The sequence below is a fragment of the Taudactylus pleione genome, unplaced genomic scaffold (assembly GCF_031769625.1).
Source record: "Taudactylus pleione unplaced genomic scaffold, aTauple2 ptg000366l, whole genome shotgun sequence".
Taxonomy (NCBI): Eukaryota; Metazoa; Chordata; class Amphibia; order Anura; family Myobatrachidae; genus Taudactylus; species Taudactylus pleione.
Genome location: NW_028284767.1, coordinates 916,612 through 939,999, shown reverse-complemented (window position 1 = coordinate 939,999; position 23,388 = coordinate 916,612). Strand labels below are relative to the sequence as shown.

Below are 23,388 nucleotides of genomic sequence, written 5' to 3'. Positions count from 1 at the left end.
GTCCGATTAAGTTCGGAAGACTACTGTACCTTAATTATATTGAACGTCATTTGCTCTGTCTTTAAGAAATGCTGCGCTTGCATCTTAATACTGCATGTGCATTTTCACACCAACGCATATACTGTACGTATTCTTGTAAAACACAGTACTCACATGCCAAATGATTTATTCCTATATTTTTTCTGTATTGTAGATTAAAAATCAGTACAGAAGGTCCATAATGAGTACATATAATGTCTATAGCGATTTTGTCTTGACACAAAGTGATCATTTCAAGCAGCTCTCCTGGAGGCCACCCAAATTGCAAGGACCATGGCACAAATCGCAGTACTATATGTAACACTTTCATACTGTAGCAGCTTCTCCATCCCCCACCCCTGTGAGGTTTGTGAGGAATGACTCATGCTGGCTTAGGTTTTGTAGGATCATGTGTACAATAAAATACATTGTCTATAGAGGTTTAGAGTGTAATACATCTTGGTGGCATACAGTATCATAGAAATGAAGGGAGGGGGAAAGTGCAGAGCAATGCATAATGTTGAGCAGAGAACTTTAAAAATATTGAACCTGCAATTATAACTCTTTATGCAAGACTGCCTGTGCGTCTTTAAGCAAGGCGTCTTTATACCATGTAGCGACAGTATATAGTACGAATGGCCCGTAATGAGTACACTACAATGTCTTAGAATGTAAGCTCCTATGATCAGGGCCCTCTACCCTCTTGTGCATCTCCTTACTATACCTTCATCTACTTCTTACTCTCTACCAGGGCACCGAACACTTGATTGCTTTGCATTGTTGCTTATCTGGGTGTTATGGTCGTGAATGTAGCAATGTATATTATCCATGTCCTGTAATGTATTGTATTGTACTGTACTGTAAGTCACTGTATATCAATCTATTTGTTTATGTACTTTGTAAGGCGCTGCGGAAAACTTGTGGCGCCATATAAATAAATGATAATAATAATAATAATAATAATAATAATAATAATAATAATAATAATGTCTAGTGGTTAGCGTAAAATGCAGCTGGGTGGCATAGCACAGAAATGACAGTTGGTGGGAAGGGAGCAATGTATTGAGTTACAGTTAGGCTGTGTTCCTTAAGAATATTGAACTTGAACTGCTCTGTCTCTATTTAAACCTGGGCATTGCTGGGCATGCATGTACTGGCCAAAGCTGATATGTAACTCACACACCAAATTATTTAATTCTTTATTTAAACCTGTATTGTAGATTCCCAAAAAAATACTGATGTAGAAAACTACATTGTCTTTTTCCAGATCTCGAACTCGAGGTACTGACTTTGTAAGGGGCTCACCTCACCCACCCGCCCACACATGCCAGCTGTATCAGTGGTCACACATGTTGTGTATGTGATGTGGTGTGCGACTTTATACAAGGTAAAGTGTCAATAGCACTTTAGAGTGTAAAGCAGCTGGGTGACATACAGCAGAGTGTTTTAAGAGTATTGAACCTGAAATTATCTGTTTTTATGATAAACTTCCCATGTGTCTGACATAATGTAAGGACAGTTTACTGTGCAGTATAGATGGCCCTGTAACATGTACAATACAATGTTTATAGCAGTTTAGTGTAAAATGCAGCTGGGTGGCATAGCAATGACAGTTAATTGAACCTGAAATGATCTGGTTTTATGATAAACTACCTGTGCATATTTTCACATCATGTAAGAACAGTTTACTGTGCAGCATAGATGTCCCTGTAACATGTACAATAGTGGTTTAGCGTAAAATGCAGCTAGATAGCAAAGCACAAAAATGACAGTTAGTGGGAAGGGAGCAGTGTGTTGCATTACAGTACAGTTAGGCTGTGGGCAATACTGCACCTGCATATTCTGGCCAACACTGATATGCAACGCACACACTAAATGATTTAATTCTTTATTTAATCCTGTATTGAAGATTTAAAAAGAAAAACTACTGATGTAGAAAATTACATTGTCCCTTACCGGGCCTTGGACCTGTGGCGATGACTTTGTAAGGTGCTTACCTTACCTACTCACACACACATGCCAGCTGTATTCACAGTTAGACCTGTTGTGTTTGTGATGATAACTGAGCGACTTTATACCAATGTCAATAGCGGTTTATAGTCTAATGAGGCTGGGTGTCACAATATGGAGAAGGGATGTGGAAAGTGCAGAGAAAAGTATACCTGAAGTGATCTCTCTTTATGAAAACCAGCACGTGCATCTTTAGGCCATGCCAGGCATCTTTACACCATGTAGCGACAGTATACAGTACAGTACATAATGAATATAATGACCATAGCTGTTTAGTCTTGACACAAAGTGATCCTTTGATTCACCTGGAGCAGTGACTATTTACACTGCCTGAACGTGATTGGCCAGCCTCTCACGGATCACTGTCCACTGCTACAGTATTGTATTCACTACTGTAGTTTTCATCCATGGAGCATTCACCACCCCATGGTTAAGCTGTGTACTGCATGGCATGTAGTCTTTTGTGGCATACAGTACGCCACACCATAACGTGTATTGTCATGCCGCAGCAGGGAATCCAGAATGCCAGACTATGAGCAAAGATGTAGCAGGACACATCTGTATTGTACAGTGTATTACTTTTCTTTACTGGGATGTTTGTATCTTCCATTACTAGCTTCTCATCCAGGCATATATGCCTCATTTCCTGCAGCTGCTCCACAGATACAAAGTAGTATCATCAAATCGTATAATTAATAATTGACTTTGACTAGGCTGTTACTCTGCATTGAATCTTGAGGCCTGTGATTTGCTGTTTGGATGCAGGTTCCACTATAAAAATCTAATTTGGATTTGAAATCCTTTGTTATGATCCACGTAAGCTGATGATCTTGGTGGCAGGTACCGGCTGTATTACGCGACTGGGACATTGCATCATGCCTTCATTCCTTTTCCAGCTCTTGCAGGTAGATGGAATTCTGTCTGTGTCTGTGTGCAGCTTATTGCTGCATTCCTGCTTGTCAGTGTTGTGCAGAGATCAGCTGCATACTATCCTGTGATTAGGGAGGCACTCTGCAGGGATTGCGCTGAATGGTTCCTGCTACTGATAAATTTCAGCCAGCCCCACACTTCCTGCTGGTGATATTGTCTGACTTCCAGAGTATGTGTTGGTCCTGTGCTGAGAAGCCTGAGTATTAGCCGATCCTATCTCGTTCTGCAGTTCCTACGTGCTGAGATTATCTCTCCTGTGTCCTGTGCCTGTCTGCCTGATCAGAAGTCACCTGCTTTGATTCCATCTGCTCATGTCCTTGCTGTTGGGACTTCCTGATGCAGTCACTTCTGCAGCCGTGGCCTACCTCTCTGCTGCCTGCTGCATTTCCATACTGCAGCCTGGTCTAGCCACATCAGCCTGTGTCCAGCCGATTCAACCCAGCAGTGTTCTCTACCTTGCTGCCTCCAGCCAGTGTTCCAGCAATGCCTGTGTTCACCTGTCTGCTTATTCAGTGGCTTTTCATACCTCAGTCCCAAAGGCCACTCCATGTTGTTCCTGCAGCACCTCGGCCCTCAAGGTCACTCCATGTGGTTGCCATTGCACCTCAGCCCTCAAGGCCGCACCTCAGCCCTTAAGGCCACACTGTGTTGTTCCTTTCGCACCTTGGCCCTCAAGGCCGCACCTCAGCCCTCAAGGCTGATCTGTGTTGTTCCTGCCACACCTTGGCCCTCAAGGTCACTCTTTGTTGTTTCTGTCACACCATGGCCCTCAAGGCTGCACCATGTAGTTCCTGTCACACCTCAGCCCTCAAGGCCACACTGTGTTATTCCTGTCACACCCTGGCCCTTAAGGCTGCACCTTGGCCCTCAAAGCCACACCGCATTGTTCTTGTCACCCCTTGGCCTGCAAGGCCACACCTTGAACCTAGTCTGTTACTTCAGCCAGTGGCCCAGCCACATTATAATGCATTTCTGTCTGTCCTGTCATAGCCTGTAATGTGGCCCTGCCACATTGGTTGTCTTGCCTGTCTAGTCCTTGTCTGTAAATTCTGCAATATCACAGTCCAGGTCACTCCTGCTCTGCAGCTTGCATTCATTGTTTGGCTGCTTCTTGCCTGATGACCTAGCTGCAACATAGTCCCAAGACGTACCTGAGACCTTCATCATCTGCCGCTACTAGTGAACTTTGTCCTTTGCATCTGTGCAAGTAACCATCTGCCTGCAGCCTCACTGCAGTTAGTTCCATTAGTGGAAGGACTGCCACTTCTCCGCTCTGCCTTGTTTCCAGTCAGCAGTCCTGCGGTCTCTCATCGGTTGTGTAAGCCTCTACTGCTGGAGGCTTAAATCCAGGTGGCCACTTAAGTACCAATGTGAGTATAAATCACTAAGGGAACAATGGGTGGCTGTTATTGTTGTGAGATCATCTCCTTGGCTCTAGACATCCAACACAACCTCGCGAGAACTATAACAGCTTGTTTTATAAAAGTGTTTACCATGTCTCCGATTTGTTTTGTTTAATAGTTATATCAGTACTGCAAGCAATCGATCAATTCTTTACCTGGTTTCCACTAAATACAGTACTCCACCTCCTTTAACCTGTGCTGGCCTTGGGTGTCTGATCTAGTTCTTCATTAATGAAAACATTTTATAGCATCGTATAGTTTATATTAAACTGTCATCCTCCCTGCTACTGCCATTCCACTGTGTTTCATAGATGTGATGTATTATTTTAAATTGCACTGTGTTTGTGTCGCTGCTCTGTCGCTTACTTTAGCCATCCAGCTCGCAGCAGCATTTGGTCAGTATGAATGAAAACATTATTGTGAGCTGTGAGGTGGTAAAAATTGTCTGCAAATGACTAAAAATTAATATTATTGATGTTAAAAATAGTGTAGGATCAAAAACAGTTCCAAGTTACATGATTTTAGCTGTTTTTATCAATTTTAATGAAATCCAAAACTAAAACCGAAACCTAAGCAAAACCAAAGCACTTAAGAGTGATTTTTCCAAAACCAAAGCACAGGGGTCCATGCACATCTCTTCTTTTTAATAGGTGTATGTTTTGCAAGTTTTGGATGCCTGGTGTAAAGCTATATTGTGATGACGACGACACCTACACCACTGTATAGTCTCTTCTAATTGCCTGTTTGCTTATTGACCACTGTCACTGATAATACTTCATTTATTATTGTTGTGATTATTGTATATCAAGTTGCGGCACAATGCTTATTTGTCATTGTAATTTGCACTGCTAGATGAAGGAAGATCTCCATCATATTGTTAAGGGGGTGTATGCATTTAATTGATTTTAATATTTATTAAAAACCCTACTATGACATACTCTCATGTAAATTTCTCTTCATTATATTACACTGTGGATGAATAGGATAATGTAACATGCATCTACTATTAACACTATCATACGTCATCTCTACTATAGTGAGATGAAATCATACGCATTTCTATGCTTTGGTAGGAATACTGGATGTACTTTCAGGTACTGTATGTGTAATTCAACATACTGTACATATGTAAATATGCTTTATATGCAACAAAAATCTCTACAGATATGTTCAGAGCACAAAATGAATGAGACCCTAAAAGCGCAATCTCCAGTACTTGAAGATTATTTGAATATCTTATCCCCCAACACCAAATATTATTACATTTGGGAGCAGTGCCAGACACACTTGCATGCCCCATTCAGCAAGATACACTACAAACTACTTTGTTCTCTAATCTAAAAGAGCAGCATAGTGCCCCCTGTACAGTCACTGTCACCCTAATGTGCTAACCCGGACAAAAGAATTATAATTGCTCAGTTACTAGCCAGCAAACACTGGCTCAATTTCAAACCTCTATTCTAATGATAATAATAATAATAATAATAATAATAATAATAATAATAATAATAATAATAATAACAAAGGCAGACGTATTAGTTGCATACAGTTGCAAATACTTTTGTAAGTCTTCCACCACTCCGAGGAGCTTCCACCACTATGACGATTAAATAAGAGTGCCAATATTGGTTCACATACAGTATATCAGTTTATATTCTTATATTTGAATAAAACATTCCAAGAGGTACCACAACCTAGAAATAAATAGCACACTAGCCCTAGACACATGAAGAAGTGGCTTCAGATCTCCCATTAGTACTACTCCAACCAATGCTACAAAAGTAACAACCTAGTGCAAATGTGTAAACACTGTACAGACCACTGGGTCACAAAGGAGAGGAAAAAACACCATGTGCAGCAGTATCCTCAAGTCTGCTCTTTAGTAATGATCTCTATAATGTACATGAAAAATAAAAAATCTACTTTTAAATAAACAATGGAATAATTTATTATTTATTTCTCACCTTTTCTCATAAATGGGCTTTTCTCATGGTCCATATGAGTGTCTTGGAGAAGAGAGTAATTAGACATTTTGTTCTCTTTCATATTTTGGAAAGAAACATTTTCAACCACAGAATCTATGGCTCTTTCATCTAACTCCTTTCCTAGAAACTTGCACAGCTTTATCACACTTCCCCGCAGGTCCTGTGATTGGTCAGTTGTACAGAACAAAGAGGTAAAGTAATTGGCATAATATTAAAACTTTATTTTCCTCTTTTTTTTTAATAGAAAATAAACTTTATTTAACTACTGATAAAGGTAAAAATAATTTTAACATTGTTTTTACCCTTAGCCTGAACATTACTATATTGTACTTTCTCCTTTTGTTTGCTTTTCAATTGGATGCTCATGGAACACAGACAATGGGGTAAATTTACTGACCAGTACAAATATCCCCCTCTTGACATGTTTGCACCCAAAATTTAAAACAACAACGCTACTAAATACAATACTGTTTCTTTTTAAAGAAAAAAATGGCAAAAACCATAGCTTAAAAAATGTAAGACACTGAGGACCTGATTCAGACCCGCTCGCCAAGGCGCGATCGCTCGCTCTGACCGATTTTCGCCCATCTGCGCATGCGTACAATTCGCAGTGCGCGTGCACAAGCCATTCGTTGCGATCTGATTTAGGTTGCTCGTAAGCCACTATCAGATAGCTGCTTTGAGTGACAGACAGTGCCATTGTGGGTGGTAACAGGGGAAGGTGCTTGTGAACGGGGGAGTGGATGTGCGAACACAGGCGTGTCTGGCCACCAAAACGCAGTTTAAAGGGCGTGCATAATTGGCAAAGTAGTGTCATTGTACACAGGGGTGGGTCTAGGGATCCGAGCGCCCCTGGCAAACGAATGGACTGGCGCCCCACTCCCCCCATAATTTCTGAATAATTATACTATACATTAAATAAGTACTTAAAATGATTCCCCATCTACCCCCCCTATGCAGTACCCCCAGTAGTAGTCCCCACTATGCAGTGCCCCCAGTAGCGGCTGCTCCCCCATTCAGTACCCCCAGTAGTAGTCCCCCCTATACAGTGCCCCCAGTAGTAGTCCCCCCTAAGCTGCATTGCCCCCAGTAGTAGTTCTCCTATGCCCTGCCACCAGTAGTAGTCCCCCCTATGCTGCATTGGCCCCAGTAGTAGTCCACCCTATACAGTACCCCCAGTAGTAGCCTCCCCTATTCATTGCCCCCAGAAGAGTCCCCCTATGCTGCATTTCCCCAAGTAGTAGTCCCCCCTATTTGGTGCCCCCAGTAGTGGCCCCCCCCCTATAAAATGCCCCCAGTAGCGGCCACCAGCTATACAGTGCCTCCAATAGCGGCCCTCCTCCTTTGGTGCCCGCCAGTAGTGGCCACACACCCCCATAAAGTGCCCCCAGTAGCGGCCACCAGCTATACAGTGCCCCCTAGTAGTAGTCCTTCCTATGCATTGCCCCCAGTAGTAGTCCCCCCTATGCTGCATTGCCCCCAGCAGTAGTTCCCTATACAGTGCCCCCAGTAGTAGTCCCCCCTATACAGTACCCCCAGTAGTAGTCCCCCCTATGCTGTATTACCCCCAGTAGTAGTCCCCCCTATTTGGTGCCCCAGTAGTGGCCACCCCCCCATAAAGTGCACCCAGTAGCGGCCACCAGCAATACAGTGACCCCAGTAGCAGCCCCCCCTATTTGGTGTACTCAGTAGTGTGGGGGAAGCCGGAAGACGGAGCTCATGAGTGAGCTCCAACCGGCTCCCTCTGTAGACTGTCTGACTCTCAATGGCTGGCTGCTATAACAGACACAGCCGCCACTGGCAGCTATTTGTTTGAAAGCTGTGTAGGGCAGACCACTCTCACTGCGGTCTCCCCTGCATTTGTGGGGCCCGGGGGACTAGGGGTGGGTTCACCGCCGCTATTTCGGCCCCTGGGGTAGTCCACCCCTTGGCTGCTGGTGGTACTTCTGGATGGCGCCCTCCTTTGGCCGGTGCCCCTGGCGAGTGCCATCCAGGCCAATGGGTAGATACGCCCCTGATTGTACACGTCACCTGCATGTAGTTCAGCCAGCGCTGATCACTGTGCTCGCGGCAGGCTAAGGTAACCCCAAGGGCTGTGAGCAGCTCCGATGGTTCACGATTGTCCCGATTAATCCTTCATTTCCTGGAAATGACGTGTTTTGCCAGTGGCAAGGGGACGTCTTCAGATATTTGCGCGCGCACTTTGCCATAGCACGCTAAACCATAGTGGATGTCCTTACGCGACGCAGTGCGAGCACTTAATTTATATATTCGGCCTCTTTTTGCCAGCGAGCGATCGCATCTTGCGAGCGGGTCTGAATGAGCTCCTGAGTTTGTTCATTCATGGGAGGGATATTTACTAAAATGCAGTTTAAGTTTTAGTGGTGAGTTTCAAACCAGTAGGTTTATTAAAGGCAAAACCATGGTAAAAATACAGATGTTCAAATTGCCAAATTAAACTTCACAATCCAGATTTATTTACATGACAGGAATACAAAAAAAATACATTTATCAAGCTGTAATTGATCAAACCACAGGAAAACTCACACATAATTACAATAGAACAAAGAGCTTGTACCACATGCTGTTTAAACTGCATTACCTGACAGCGCAGGCAAAAATAATAAAAATAGTAAGATTTTTTAATAATAAATAAATATCCCTTTCTATAACATCTGAGTGCTATTGGGCCCAGTAATCTGTGGGAAATTACTGGGTCTCACACCTGGATATGTCTTGTCTAATGCAAAGCAGTGCTGTGGTCTTCTTGATAGCCTTGGCCGGTGGGTACCAGAGAAATAGTAAATATTGTTTAAATGTCAATAATAAATAAATAAATCTTAGTGCCTCCACTGTTTAAATAATTTATAGTGCCCCCTGATGTTGTCATAAAGGTTTGTGCCCCTATTGTTATAATGGGATCGGTATCAAGTACCGCCGGACGCATGTCGGTTCTAATCTTGACGCTGGAAGACATCTAATCCCGAGAGGTAAGTATTTTTCTATTCACTAACCTAACCCCCCCTAACCCTCCCTTAGGGGTGCCTAGCCCTAACCTCCCCCCCAAGTGCCTAACCCTAACCCCCCTGTAAGTGCCTAAACCTAACTCCCCCTTCCCCGCAGCCTAAACCTAAGTGTCCCGGGGATGCCTAACTCTCCCCCCTTCCCCTAGCCTAACCCTAACCCTCCCGGGGGGTTGTCTAACCCTAGGTCCCCCCCGGGAGCCCCTAACCTAACCCTCCCCCCATGGCTATCCACGCCCATCTTACCTTCAATCGGGATGCTGGGCGTCGGGTAGGTTAAATGACAGGTGTCGGGATTTCGACGCCTGTCATTAGACCCTTGCCGGGATTAGACAGTCAGGATGCCGGTGGTCGGCATTTGGACTGTCGGCATCCCGACTGCATACCGTTATAATAATATATGTTAGTGCCGTCATTAAATAAATGATAATGCCATCAGTTAATGTCTGATTTGCCCCTCTACTTAATAGACAGGCAACCAAGGTCTCAAATCTCTCAATAATTGTTCCTAATTGCCTGGCCATCTATTAAATAGGTGGGATCACCAGACATTTTATTATTTTTTATTTTTTTGCTTTGGGAGTTCTGTGGCAGTGTAGCTCATCTATGTGGTTTGTCATTCTTTCCCCAAATGTATTACATCAGTTCAAGAAGAGTGCGGGTTATACTCACCAATATTTCCATTTCTTCAACATGTCCACAGCGGCCCTTACTATGGGTTAGTAACCTATTCCCCCAGATTTACACAGGATTATTTCCAAATGGACCACCCACCTAGTGTATATAAACTGGCTCCTCCTCTTCCCTTTGTCTTTTTGAGTGTCTCTGCTTACTTGCTTTTTGGAGAAAAAACACAATTGGGGAGGGCGCTCTATAGGCTGCCATTGAATTTCTCGAAGACCATGGAGCTATCAGTGAGTATGAGGGAAACCAGTAGGTATCACTGAGTTTGACAACAACTAGGTCAGAGACAATGACTGTATCACCCTGACTGGCACAACAGTAGCATCAGGATTGTGATCATGCAGATCTTTATGTCCTCACAATAAAAATTCTCTTTCTCTGTCCCCAATATACCTTACACCTCTCTTTACTGCCACCACCCATGGAAGATAAAGGGGTCAAAGGTCCCAAGAACTCTATTACAAATGTGCAGGGACAGACACAAATTACTAATTAGTTGGCCTCCCTCAGCTTTTAATAATAAATATTTATAGCTTAAACTTAGCGATCTAGCATAAATGAAAATCAACTAATAAAGGAACAATTTTTTTTACAAAAGATGTACAATGCTTAGTTATAGACAAACGTGTTGCAATTTCAAAATAAAAGGGAAAGTTACACAACATTACACGCTGCTTATTCTGTATGAGGGACATAGCAGGAAATGCAGGTCCAGGCTTCTCCATACTAATTGATTCCCCAAGTCTGACACAGAACAAGAGGCTTCAATATAATTTACCTCTCTCATAGGGGTCTATTCAACATGTTAACTATCTGGACCCTGATAATCAACATTTCTTCCCGGCGTGAGCGCCGGAACATTAATCATTGCTCCAGCGCAGAGGCAGCTGGTCTGAAAATCAGCTGTCTCCCTGAGCTCTTTCACTGCTCCTTTCAGAGCAGTGAAACTAGTGTGCATGCATGATCTACAGGTCACACATGTGCACAAGAGCCCCGACGTCTGGGAGGGGATCCAAAAGGGTCTCTTTAGTCATAGGGAAGGAACGGGTAGCGGGAGCACTCGCCATCAGAAGATAGCAAATGCTTCCGCAATCAAGCTCCGAAAATATAGTATTTTCGGAACTTGATGAATTTTGTCCCCATACTAGTGTATGTGAACAGTGGACTATTCCGCAAGAGGAAGGTAAGCAGGAGATATATGTGATATCTCCTGCTTTACCTTCTTAATGATTGGCCCAATAACTTATTTTTTACTAATGCAGGTGAAAATGTTAATTTTCACCTGCTTATGTAAAAATTAAGTGATAATGAATAGGGCCCATAGTGAGGTAATGACCAAGTCTCTGATGACTGGCTGGTCAGTAAATAATCCAAGTTCTGTGCTTTTGGTAAAATAAAATCTGAATTTTCCCTCATTATTACCCTGTCTGGCATAATATTCAGAAAATGCTCTTCTGTCCACAGGGCCTGCAATTCACTCACCCTTCTGGTCAGATACTTTCAGGTCAGATACTTCAAACAAGCTCAAATGGAGATGACATCAAAGCATTCAAGATCAAGTTTAGATCCCATGGGGCTACAAATTTTCTAATCTGTAAATTAATTATTTTTATTGCTTGACAACATTTAATTAAATTCTCTTCCACAAACTTCCTATCCAGAAGAATACTTAGTGTGGATATCTGTACTGTCACTGTCGACACTTAACATTTCTCAAGTTCTGCAGTTCCTGCATTATAGCTTTATGAAAGGATTAACTTACATAGGGTCAAACTTGCTTACTATATGTACAGGAGATAAAGGTTTTCCAGATTCTGTAGTAAGCCTCCAATGATATTTTCTTCCTTGCCTGTAATAGAACCTGAATTATTTGAGCAGAAAATACTTTTGGCTTCAGCAATGTCTGCTCAACCTCCATATTGTCAAATTTGGGGCTACCAGATTAGGATGTAGAAGTTGGCCCTGATACAATAAATCCTACCTGCCTTTGAGAACCATGCTCTTCTTGATCAGTAGGGTAGTATTGCTTTCACTTCTACTTGTTCTTTACAGATTTTCTTCAAAGTACAAGTTATCAAGGAAAACAAAGGCCCATTTTAGTGAGAGAGCATCTACGCACTTTGACCATGGAAGACGATTCCTAGAAAATAAGTGAGTCAATTTTGTATTTAGATCTGCTGCCATTAAGTCTATCTCTGGGTAACCAAACCTTATCACAATGATCTGAAACATTTCTGTATTCAGTTACCATTCTCCTACGAGAACAGTCTCTCTACCTGCCACATGGAGTAGTGATAGAGAATTTAGGGTTTTCATATATTGACAACATAAATAGAAAAACATTATGTTCTCCTATTAATATAAAGAATAAACTCAATTGGTGAATGTCACCTTTGAGTTGTGATCTCTATAGTGAGTCATACAGTCACTCTAACATGTGTTTGTGAGATCACATGTAGTCATAAATCACAATACATCAGAAGGTTGCATGAGCTATCATAGCTCTTTATATAGGTGAAAGTATCTCAATAAATAGAAATGTAAATAAAATAAATAGATATAGTTCTTAAGTTGGTACTGGAAACACTGCACAGCAGTAGACAAAGAATCAGTATTTAAACAAATAAATATATACCAACAAAAGTCCACCTCTGCAAAAATTATATCAACGCCCAGAATAAAAGATATAATATGTTACGTAATGAGTATCTGAGATGTTATAATCTGCACAATATAAAGTAGAAAAATGTCAAGAGCCATATGTCAACATATATCAGGGCACTGATTTTATGAAAACTAATGTCATCAAATGAAATCATTTAGAGATTTTGTCATTTGATATTCCACTGCTTTCTGCATTATTTCTAAACTTCTTAGCAAGCACTGCTTTGTGATTGTAGATCGGCCCAGGAAACTGGAGCCACTGCCATACCTCAGTTTAATGAAACAGCTGTAGAAATTTGTCATTTTTTTTAAGAGATTTACATACTTTTAACCATTGCAACTTTAAATGAATCTCCATCTTCTAGTGGGACTGTTGTATAAGATTTTAGTTTTGCAACTGCAGCATCCACTCTGGGTACTGTACACCCACTAATACATTCTTCATCAATTATAGAATACTTAAGTTCAACGACTGCTAGACTGCCCTATTGTTTATACAAACTCTGCCTTCTTTCACCACCATTTCCTTCATAATTCCATGTACAGGAAATATGATCTATCTTCACACAATAGGTCTTGTTTATCAATAGACATGTCTTTATAGTTCATAGACTTATAAATATTATTTAATAAACTTTCCACCAGCTCAATATTAAATGCTCTAGTATCCTCTCTAATTTCACCTGATTCTTTGCTATTGTAGAAAATAGAATTATCTTCAAAATCTTTTCCTATACCATACTCTGATTAACCTACTCCCTTATAATGAAGCTTGTCTGTGACCTGGATCTCTTAGATCTCTGTAAAGCAAAGAACGTCTTAGAAACCAATTACTTTTCATCCATTCCATGAATTCCTGAAGCTGACTAGACTACTGACTAGAGACAGCTACATAATCATTACAGAATGTCCTGATTTGCAGTAAAATATATATCACATGCTGCACAAGTTGCTGTATGTTTCTTCTTGGATAGCTTCTTTCTATGTCCAATAACTGCAGGCAAACTGTAGATTAAATATTTGCCAGCCTTATATCCTTCTCTATCTAAATACTGCATCCAAGCACTCCTTAGTAAGTACTTACCTCACTTGGGCGCTGACCGGCTGTTGGGGAGAAGGCTCTTTGTTCAACAGCTGTGTAGTAATATTTATTACAACACCAGGGAAAGTATAATTTCTAACATCTGGTGCACTATGACTTTTATTATCAGCAAGGCACTATGATTTATGGATATTTATATATTATATATTGTTTTGCTAAATCATTTCCAATTTTCAGGCATTTTTAAGATAAATGAGATCTCTTGTACTCAAGACTAATTTTAATAAAGTTGATACAATTATTTGAAATTAATAAACATAAGGAAAGTAAATTACAATTTTTATAGGTACTTGTATGAGTATAGGTGCCACTCCTAAGCAATAAATTGGTGGTAGTAGTCACTCCAAAAGGTAAATTGGGATATTAGTAACTTCCCATACAAATGTCAATTCAGTCAAACTTCCCAAGTGCCTAATAGTGTAATAATTATGTTCACCTTAGGATAAAATCAAGCTAATAATATGCGTACCAGAGGGATGCTAATGAATAATGAACAGCGTATCAATAAGGTCCTTTTCCTTACGAATCAGGCATGCCTCTGTTTCTCTCGATAAGTAAATCCAACCTCACTGCAAATAAATGAGCTCCATAGATATTTTTTGCATAAGGTATATATTTAATGTTGCAATAAATGTACATACCTTGTACAAAAAAATCTGCACTATGGAGATCTTCTATTTATGTTGAGGTTGGATGTACTTATGGAGAGAAGCAGAGGTTACCCGAAGTCTAACCCATAATACATACCTGATTGAGAAGGAAAAGAACCTTATTGATACACTTTTCATTAGTGTCCCTCTGGTACGCATGTTATTAGCTTTATTTTTATCCTAAGGTGACAATAATTACTACAGGTGCTTGCTCTCTCCCTCACTTTTTACAATCTTTAATATTTAGCTTATATAGGAATAATCATAGATACTGTCAGGATCAGACTCTGGGGGTCTTCACCCAGAGGGCAGGAAGTCGGGGTACTAGGATGTTGAGAGAACAATAATGGAGGGGTTGTATATAAGTCTTCCTCATCAGCTAGATCTGGATGTTGGCGAGACCTGACCAAAGGTGCGGAGTCTAACTTACGGGGAGGTCTTTGCCAGTGACCCCTCCAATTGGGATATGGGCTTATGCTGCACCCAGTAAGCAGGTCACGGCCCTTTGGTCAGGTACCCGGAACTAGCAAGAAGACTGAAGTAAGCTCTGAAGTATACAGAGGCAGGGAAAACACTGTAGAGTAGTACTGGAGACTGGCTCACAGACTGTGCACTGAGGTGGACCTGAAGTAATAGTAATAATAGTTTTATTTATATAGTGCTTTTCTCCCGCAGGACTCAGAGTCGCTTTACAGACATCAGAAAATGTTATACATTTTACAAGAGTTTAGTGTTGCAGAAAATAGAAAACCACACTGAGATACTGTAATTAAAAACAACCAAAACCTATAGAGCACAATAAGCATATTTCAGGGTTGGTGCAGACATTTTGAAAAATAATTTCTATTGGGGTATATATTCCACCAACAAAAGGTACCAAATGAGGCAGCCATCGTGTGTGCACTACGTAGGATTACCCTGGGTGGAATAGGTTAGGTTATGCCTAGAAGAGATGACACAAAATGGGAAGTTGCAGCATCCTAATGCTGGGAGTAGGGTCCCACCATAATTGTCAGGTCTATGTATATTTCTTCCCATCCACGATTGTACCAGGTGAGGCAGCCATGTTGGGTGTACTATGAAGGTTACAATGTGGGAGATAAGCCGTACAAGGACCCAAGGCATATATGGGAAAACTAACATGTGTGTGGCAGTATGATATACCCGGTATGAGTAGAGTCATGTGAAGTACATCATGCCCATGGAGGATGCACTTCATTGGACATATAGCACACTAGCATATCATACAGTGGGGAATGGTACAAGAAAGGGAATACCAAACATAGCACACATTAATGCAGTTTGTCATGACATATATACGGGTGACTGAAACATTTGTAATATAATACGCCCTGAATGAATAGATCCACATGTTTGTTCATCCTGCCCAAAAAATAACCATCCAAGGCAGCCAACTGGGGTGCACTGTGTAGGTTACATCTGGCAGGGTGTGCAAGTAGCGGAAGTATAACATCCAGGCAGAGAGAAATAAAAATAATGAATGAGAAGCTGAATACAAAAGATAGAAAAGGCCATATTAAAAGAATAGTGACAGCATTATAAGGTAAAAAACCATGTTAAAGTTAATCAGAAATTAAAAATAATGGTGTAAACTGTAACAGGTAACATGAATGCGCCTAGCGTTTCCCTCGTTCGAGTGTGAGATCTTGTCGCATCCAGCAGTTTGTTGAGTGTGATTGGGATGCAGCATGAGACTGTCCCCAAACCCAGTCTCAGGGGTTTGAATTGAAGGTGGAGTGTTTGAGAAATTGTTCCATTTTGGGTTAGAAAGTAGTTCAAAGTCCAAATCCAGTTCAAACTCCAGTTCTAACTCCATGCTTTAGATGACATGCTTACGATGCAGGCTAAGGTAGCAGGCCAAACCTTTGCAGGCTTTCAGTATCCAGATTCAGAATAAGTACTGGAGTGTAGTCTTAGAGACTGGCTCACGGACTATGCACTGAGGTGTAGCTGAAGTGTCATTCCCTGGTGTTGATTGTCCTCAGTTGCGGGTTCAGTGGTCGGGGGGCTAGGGTGAGCTGCTGGTAAAAGATGAGGAGGCAATACATAAGTCTTCCTCATAGGCTACTCTCAGATGTTGACGAGACCTACTCTGAGGTGCAGAGTCTAATCCACTTGATGGTATTCACCAGTGACCCCTCCAAGCGGAATATGGGTTTTGTTGCACCAAGTAAACAGGTCGTGGCCCTCAGAGAAGGTATCTGGGAGAAGCAAGGAGACAAGAAACAAACCTGGGAATGTAGGAACTGATACTGGCTGTATAGAGGAATAATTGAGAAGTGATGGGTGAATTGTACTGGAGGAATTACTCGAGAGTAGGAGTATTAGCTACAATGAAGCAGACGCTGATTAGAGATGGGGACAACTCCGGGGATCCTGATACTGTTTCATCACGAGTAGCTGTACTGGGAATACAGATGCTAAATAGCGATGGGTAGCAGCCCCGGAGATCCTGATGCTATAAAGCAAAGGATAGGTAGATAGGTATCTAGATGCTGAATAGCGATGGGTAACAGCTCTGGAGATCCTGATGCTGTATAGTGAAAATTAGGTGAACTGGGTATCCAGACACTGAATAGCAATGGGTAACAGCTCTGGTGATCCTGATGCTGTATAGCGAAGATTAGGTGAACTGGATATCCAGACGCTGAATAGCGAGGAATGATTTCTTGATAGAGAACACTAGAGTAAAGTGTGGAGCCTAGGTCGCAGACTCAGCAAATAATCACTAGAGAAGCAAAGTTGCATAGGCAATTTCCTGTTCCTGAATTTGATTTTAAATACCTAAATACCTAGATCAGGCGCAAAAATGTATATGTATAAATAACCAAGTGTTACCCATATTGGAGCTCCCAAAAAGGTTCTGGAAACACTAAATTCACAACAGAAAAAAAAATACGCAAGGGAGCGCTATAATAAAAAGTTACAAATTAATTTAATATAACATGATTGGTAGGATATATTTTATACCTTACATATAATAATACCACTTAATATGGCCAAAGATAATTTAAATGAATAAAAAACTAGTATAGAATAGCGCAGAATAGCCTCAAGAAGAACAAATATAAAGTCCACTATGCTTTTAGAAATCTGTTTAAAATGCGGGGATCCACTTTGTGAATTAACGTGTACATTTATCTGGGTATATAATATAATGATCAATAAGCCCAAATGCTGGCTTTGCAAGCTCAACCTACTCACCGTGAATCAACCTCACCACCTTGCAGATCTCGATCCCCAGTACTCTGTTCCGGAGTAGCAGCGGTGGGAGGGCTGACCGTGAAATGTATACGCATCCACCTGATGTTGAAGATGGAGCTGTGTCAGTGGGAGCAACACTTCATCGGCCGGTGTTTTAGGGAGGGAGACGCAGATGGAGTAGCGTAATAGATCCAAATTGCTTGTATCCACGGGGTCCCGATTGTTCACATATAAATCGCCGGAATCTGTGGCAGTAGTGGGCAAGCCTGCAGATAAATCCTTAACTGGTTTCTCCATTATAAACGTGTAATGGTTTCTTAAGAAGGGTATTGCAGGTATCTCACAGGTAAGATATTTAAATGGTGTCATAGCCAATGGCTTCCATCAAACAATTAACTTGACTAATCAGTCACAGATGTATTTAATTAGGAAAGAGGTGGGAAGTCTGCTGGTGAACAAAACTCTTTTGTAACAGCTTAACATACGACTAAGCATAGTACAACAGGTCATTACCAGGAAAACACTTTGATAATAATGATAATAACCAATTACATACAAAAAAAAAATATTTATTTATTTATTTTTTATTTATTTAAATTATATTTGGCCATATTAAGTGTTTTTTATTATATGTAAGGTGTCAAATAAATCCTACCAAACATGTTATATTACATTAATTTGTAGCTTTTTATTATAGCGCTACCTTGTGTGTATTTTTTCTGTTGTGGATTTAAATATCCTTAGGTACTGTAGCTGGTCATAGGATACAATGATCAGCTGAGTGACCACAAGACTGGGGGGAGACAGATCAGGTGACACAGACTAACATGGCTGCACCCATGAATGCAATCGCGACACGGAGATACAGTATGGAAGTTCTAGCAGACCCTCGGGAAAATACTCACTCCACTACTCACCCTCGCGCCTGGTGTCTGACCACATGAGAAATCGAAGATGCTGGTACATAGGTGAGAAGCGGCGAATCCCGGGCTGCGACCTGACATGAAGTATCCAGATGCAGGATAAGTACTGGAGTGTAGTCTTGGAAACTGGCTCACAGACTAGGCACTGAGGTGTAGCTGGAGTATCCACATGTAGGATAAGTATTGGAGTGTAGTCTTGGAGAACAGCTTACAGACTAAGCAATGAACTAGATGCAGGATAGCGTCTAAGTGGAACACTAGGAATCAACACTCGGAGGATATATTGAAGTATGCACGGAAGAATCAGATGCAGAATAGTGTCAGAATAACACTAGAGAAATTACTTCGGAAAAGTCATGGGAGTAAACACTAGTGAATATTGCTGGGAGTAATCACTGGTAGATAGAGCGTGAAGCCTTTAACGATGTCACAGCAAACCATACTTGGAAGTAGTAAAGTTGTTCAAGCAACTTACTGTTCCTAGAGTCAGGCTATATACCCTTAGGTAGCTGTCCATTGGAAGAGAGAGTCAGCTGAGCAGCCAAGGCTACCATTGGATGAGTGAATGTCAGGTGATACAAACAAACATGGCTGCGCCCATGACTGCCGTCGCAGGAACTCCAGTAAGGAGGATTGCATGGAAGTCACCTGGGCCCTGGGCAGAATACACCAGGCATCTTACTGCACTACCAGTCAGGGGAACCTGCGCTGTAGTGAGTAACAGCCAAACCCAGGCTGAAGCCTGACAGATACTAAGTGCTATTTGGGACATTTATTTTTAGGATGGGCATTAGGTGAAAAATATTTGGAGAATTATCATAAACAGTTTATTTTATGTTTAGCTGAACAATACAGAAATATAATTTACCAAGTGAAGATCATCATAGGTCTGGAACATAAAGTTTTCTTTCCCCAACATTTCCAGCCATCCCTTGACATGATCAAACCAAGATCCATAAGGCACTGGAAACAAACATACAGTACTGAAAATAATTTATTTAATGTACAAATATGTACAGTTTATCTTCTGAATTACTTACAGTCTCCTGATAAGTAATTTTTAAGAAACAGATCAAAACTTTTTGGTTCTTCTAAGAACTTGCTCATTTTGGCATAATAAAAGAAAGAGACTGCAACATCCTTAGGATCTCTGACTGTATATATGACCTGAAGCAAAAAAAAAAATCAAGAAATTAATTTATATGCTGTGCGCGGGATGATTGTAGCCTTATCATGATATGTTAATAATATTGCCATAAAATATACTAATATGTGAAATAATTTAGGCCAAATTGTTCTCAGCAAATTGCCACGTGAAAGCAAGTATTAGGTTTCATAAAGTGGACAGAAATACTTCAGATGGCTGTATTCTGTCCCCTTACTTTGACTATTTACTCAAATATTCCCTGTTATCACAGAAAAGCAATCAACATTTTTATTGTCCACTTAGAAGCTCCACCAATCCTAAAAGACTGGATAGAATTCCAAATCATTATATATTGAATACATTCCTTAATATAAACATAATGGTTCAAAGCATTGCTTTCAATAATAAATAGTTAAGTAGGCCTCTGTATATATTTAAAGTAGCTAAAAGTAACCAAATATTGTATGTCAATGACAGGGCCGGACTGGGACTAAAAATAGGCCCTGGCATTTAAAGAGCACACAGGCCCACCCTCGCGTCAGCATCTGGCTCCTGGCATAGACTCATCCCCTTACTATTCCTGGCTCCTCCCACTTCTTAGTCTATGCCCTTACAAATATAATTAATATTAGAACAACATACTGTACAAGTACACATCATTCTCTGTATTAAAATACATACAACACAGCTCATCCTGCAGGGGATTCAAACATGTGCCATAGTCAAATATTTGGAATTGTGTTTGTTCTGTTAAGCTGTGTACACACCTATAAATATATCTGTCCAGTCTGTGTGGTGGGACGAAATATCTGGTAATGTATGGGAGCAAATAACAAAAGAAATTTGCTCCCAGATTCTAGAAAATGGACCAGATTTTCCTTCCCAGCAGACAGATTGGACAGATACCTATAGGTGTGTACACAGCCTTAGGTAAAGCTGGCACTTCACTGGTGTAGGTCACACACAAAGAAAGGGGAAGTCATTTTCCCAAATGACCAATCCCTAGCTTAGCAGTTGTACAGGATTAGATAGTGGTCACTGTAGGAATTATTTAGGGCAGAAATGTTGAACGCAGAGGAAACATCTATGCACACCACAGCAGCGCTGTAACTACACATGTTGACAAAAGATTGTTTGTGCCGCCACCCACAGGCGAAGCAGGGAGAGCGCGTGCCCAAGGCACGCGCAAAAAAATACAGGTGTGGTCTCGCTGGGAAGGGGCGTAACCACATAATAGTACCCCCAATGCAAATGATGAAACACAGTAGTGCCCCTTAGTGACATTATTATCCTCTCTTATATGGCGCCACAAGTGTTCCGCAGCACCTTACAAAGTACATAAACAAATAAGTGAACAAGAAACCAGTGACTTACAGTACAATACAATACAGGACAAAAATATGCTGCATTAGCGATCATAACTTTCAAAATAAGCAGCAGGGAGTCAGCAATCAAGTGTTAGATGCCCTTATAAGGATTAAGGAGTAGAAGAAAGTATTAGGAGAAACACATGAGGGAAGAGGACCCTGCTCGTGAGAGTTTACAATCTAAAGAAAATACACCGAACAGTAGTGCCCCTTCATCACATTACACAGCACAGTAGTGTCCCTTTTTCATGTTACGTCACACAGTAGTGTCCCTTAGTCACACTACACTACACGGTAGTATCCCTTATTAACGTTACGTCACACAGTAGTGTCCATTTTTCACGTTACGGCAGTGTCCCTTTCTTACGTTACGTAACACAGTAGTGTCCCTTATTCACATTACACCACACAGATAAAAGTTATCACTGCACTTATTTGAAAATGCAGCTCAGTGGTAATCTAACAATTTAATATGGCAAAGAGAGAGGACACTGAGTGTGAGTTACAGGGACACTGAGGGGGAATTACAGGGAGGCTGAGGGCTGGGACACTGAGGGTGAGTTACAGGAACACTGAGGGGGGAGTTACAGGGAGGCTTAGGGCAGGGACACTGAGGGTGAGTTACAGGGACACTGAGGGGGAATTACATGGGAGGCTGAGGGCAGGGACACTGAGGGGGAATTACATGGGAGGCTGAGGGCAGGGACACTGAGGGGGAATTACAGGGAGGCTGAGGGCAGGGACACTGAGGGTGAGTTACAGGGACACAGGGGGAATTACATGGGAGGCTGAGGGCAGGGACACTGAGGCTGCGTTACAGGGACACTGAGGGGGAATTACATGGGAGGCTGAGGGCAGGGAGACTGAGGGTGAGTTACAGGGACACTGAGGGGAATTACATGGGAGGCTGAGGGCAGGGACACTGAGGGTGAGTTACAGGGACACTGAGAGGAATTTACATGGGTGGCTGAGGGCAGGGACACTGAGGGTGAGTTACAGGGACACTGAGGGGGAATTACATGGGAGGCTGAGGACAGGGACACTGAGGGTGAGTTACAGGGACACTGAGGGGGAATTACATGGGAGGCTGAGGACAGGGACACTGAGGGTGAGTTACAGGGACACTGAGGGGGAATTACATGGGAGGCTGAGGGCAGGGACACTGAGGGTGAGTTACAGAGACACTGAGGGGGCATTACAGGGAGGCTGAAGGCAGGGACACTGAGGGTGCATGAACAACATTCAACTGTTCCAGCATGCACCACTGCAAATTACTAAGATTAGGGAGTACCAGACTATTGGCATATATATATATATATATATATATATATATATACATATATATATAACAAATATACTTAATCCCCTTCCTGTAGCAGCCAATATTTACTGTCACTTACCTGATAATAGCTTTGTGCAGTGTCCCCTCTCCTGATCTCAAGGGACAAGCAGCTGTCACATTGGGTCTGAGGTCTCTACACACATAACTGGGGCTACCTGTGAATCGGCAATTCGGAGTCCTCCTGGTGCTCCTCACTCAGCTCTTCTTCCTTCGTGAGGCGCGGGCACGCTGCACATACTGAGAGATCTGGCGCACAGTGTGATGTCATCATGTTGCACGCGTAATTGGGGGATAAAAAAGACAGCCGGCAGGGGACATGCAGTTTAGAACAGGCGCCGCTACTAGTTTCAATCCCCCTGGACTTGACCAGATGGGCCGCGGCAGAGGTCATTTCAAAGTTTTTTATATTCGCGATCTGTCTAATGGTGGGTCCAGTAGTGCACACATGGACCACCCCTAGTTTTGCCAGTGGTCATGATGTCATTACGTGGCCACGTAATGACGTCACTACCTAACGACGTGGCCGCACTGTCGCACATAGCAGTAACCGAGGAGTTGCCAGCTCACAGGAGCTGTCTGCGGGGTTTGGCCGCCGGCCGCATCATGACATCATTACGCAATGACGCGGCCACCCTTTAGTGAAAACCTCTTGCTGACTATGAGCATGGCATCGCCCGGGAGGTTGTGCTGCCGGGTAAGCTTGCACTCAGCCAAACCGGCCCATCTTGCCATCGGCCCATGGCATTTGCCAGAAGTGCCCGATGGCCAGTCCGGCCCTGGTCAATGATATATTCAGGCTCCATAAGGAACTTTGGGGAAGATGTTTAGTGGAAGAAATGGTTCATGATCCAAAAGAGAGTTGAGATATATTTTAGGACTTAATGCTAGAACAGTTTTTGGAACAATAGAGCAATA

The 23,388-nt window shown here is 42.0% G+C and overlaps 1 protein-coding gene across 1 annotated transcript in view; it reads right to left on the bottom strand.

The window, feature by feature from the left end:
* Positions 1-23,388, bottom strand: part of LOC148508413 (sulfotransferase 2B1-like) — a 93,080-nt gene that overhangs the window by 20,795 nt on the left and 48,897 nt on the right. The window contains exons 3-5 of the mRNA XM_088444505.1: positions 19,658-19,784; positions 19,486-19,580; positions 6,326-6,506 (exon numbers count right to left, since the gene is read on the bottom strand). Of these exons, the coding sequence (XP_088300631.1) occupies positions 6,326-6,506; positions 19,486-19,580; positions 19,658-19,784 (403 nt within the window). The remainder of the gene's footprint in view (positions 1-6,325; positions 6,507-19,485; positions 19,581-19,657; positions 19,785-23,388) is intronic.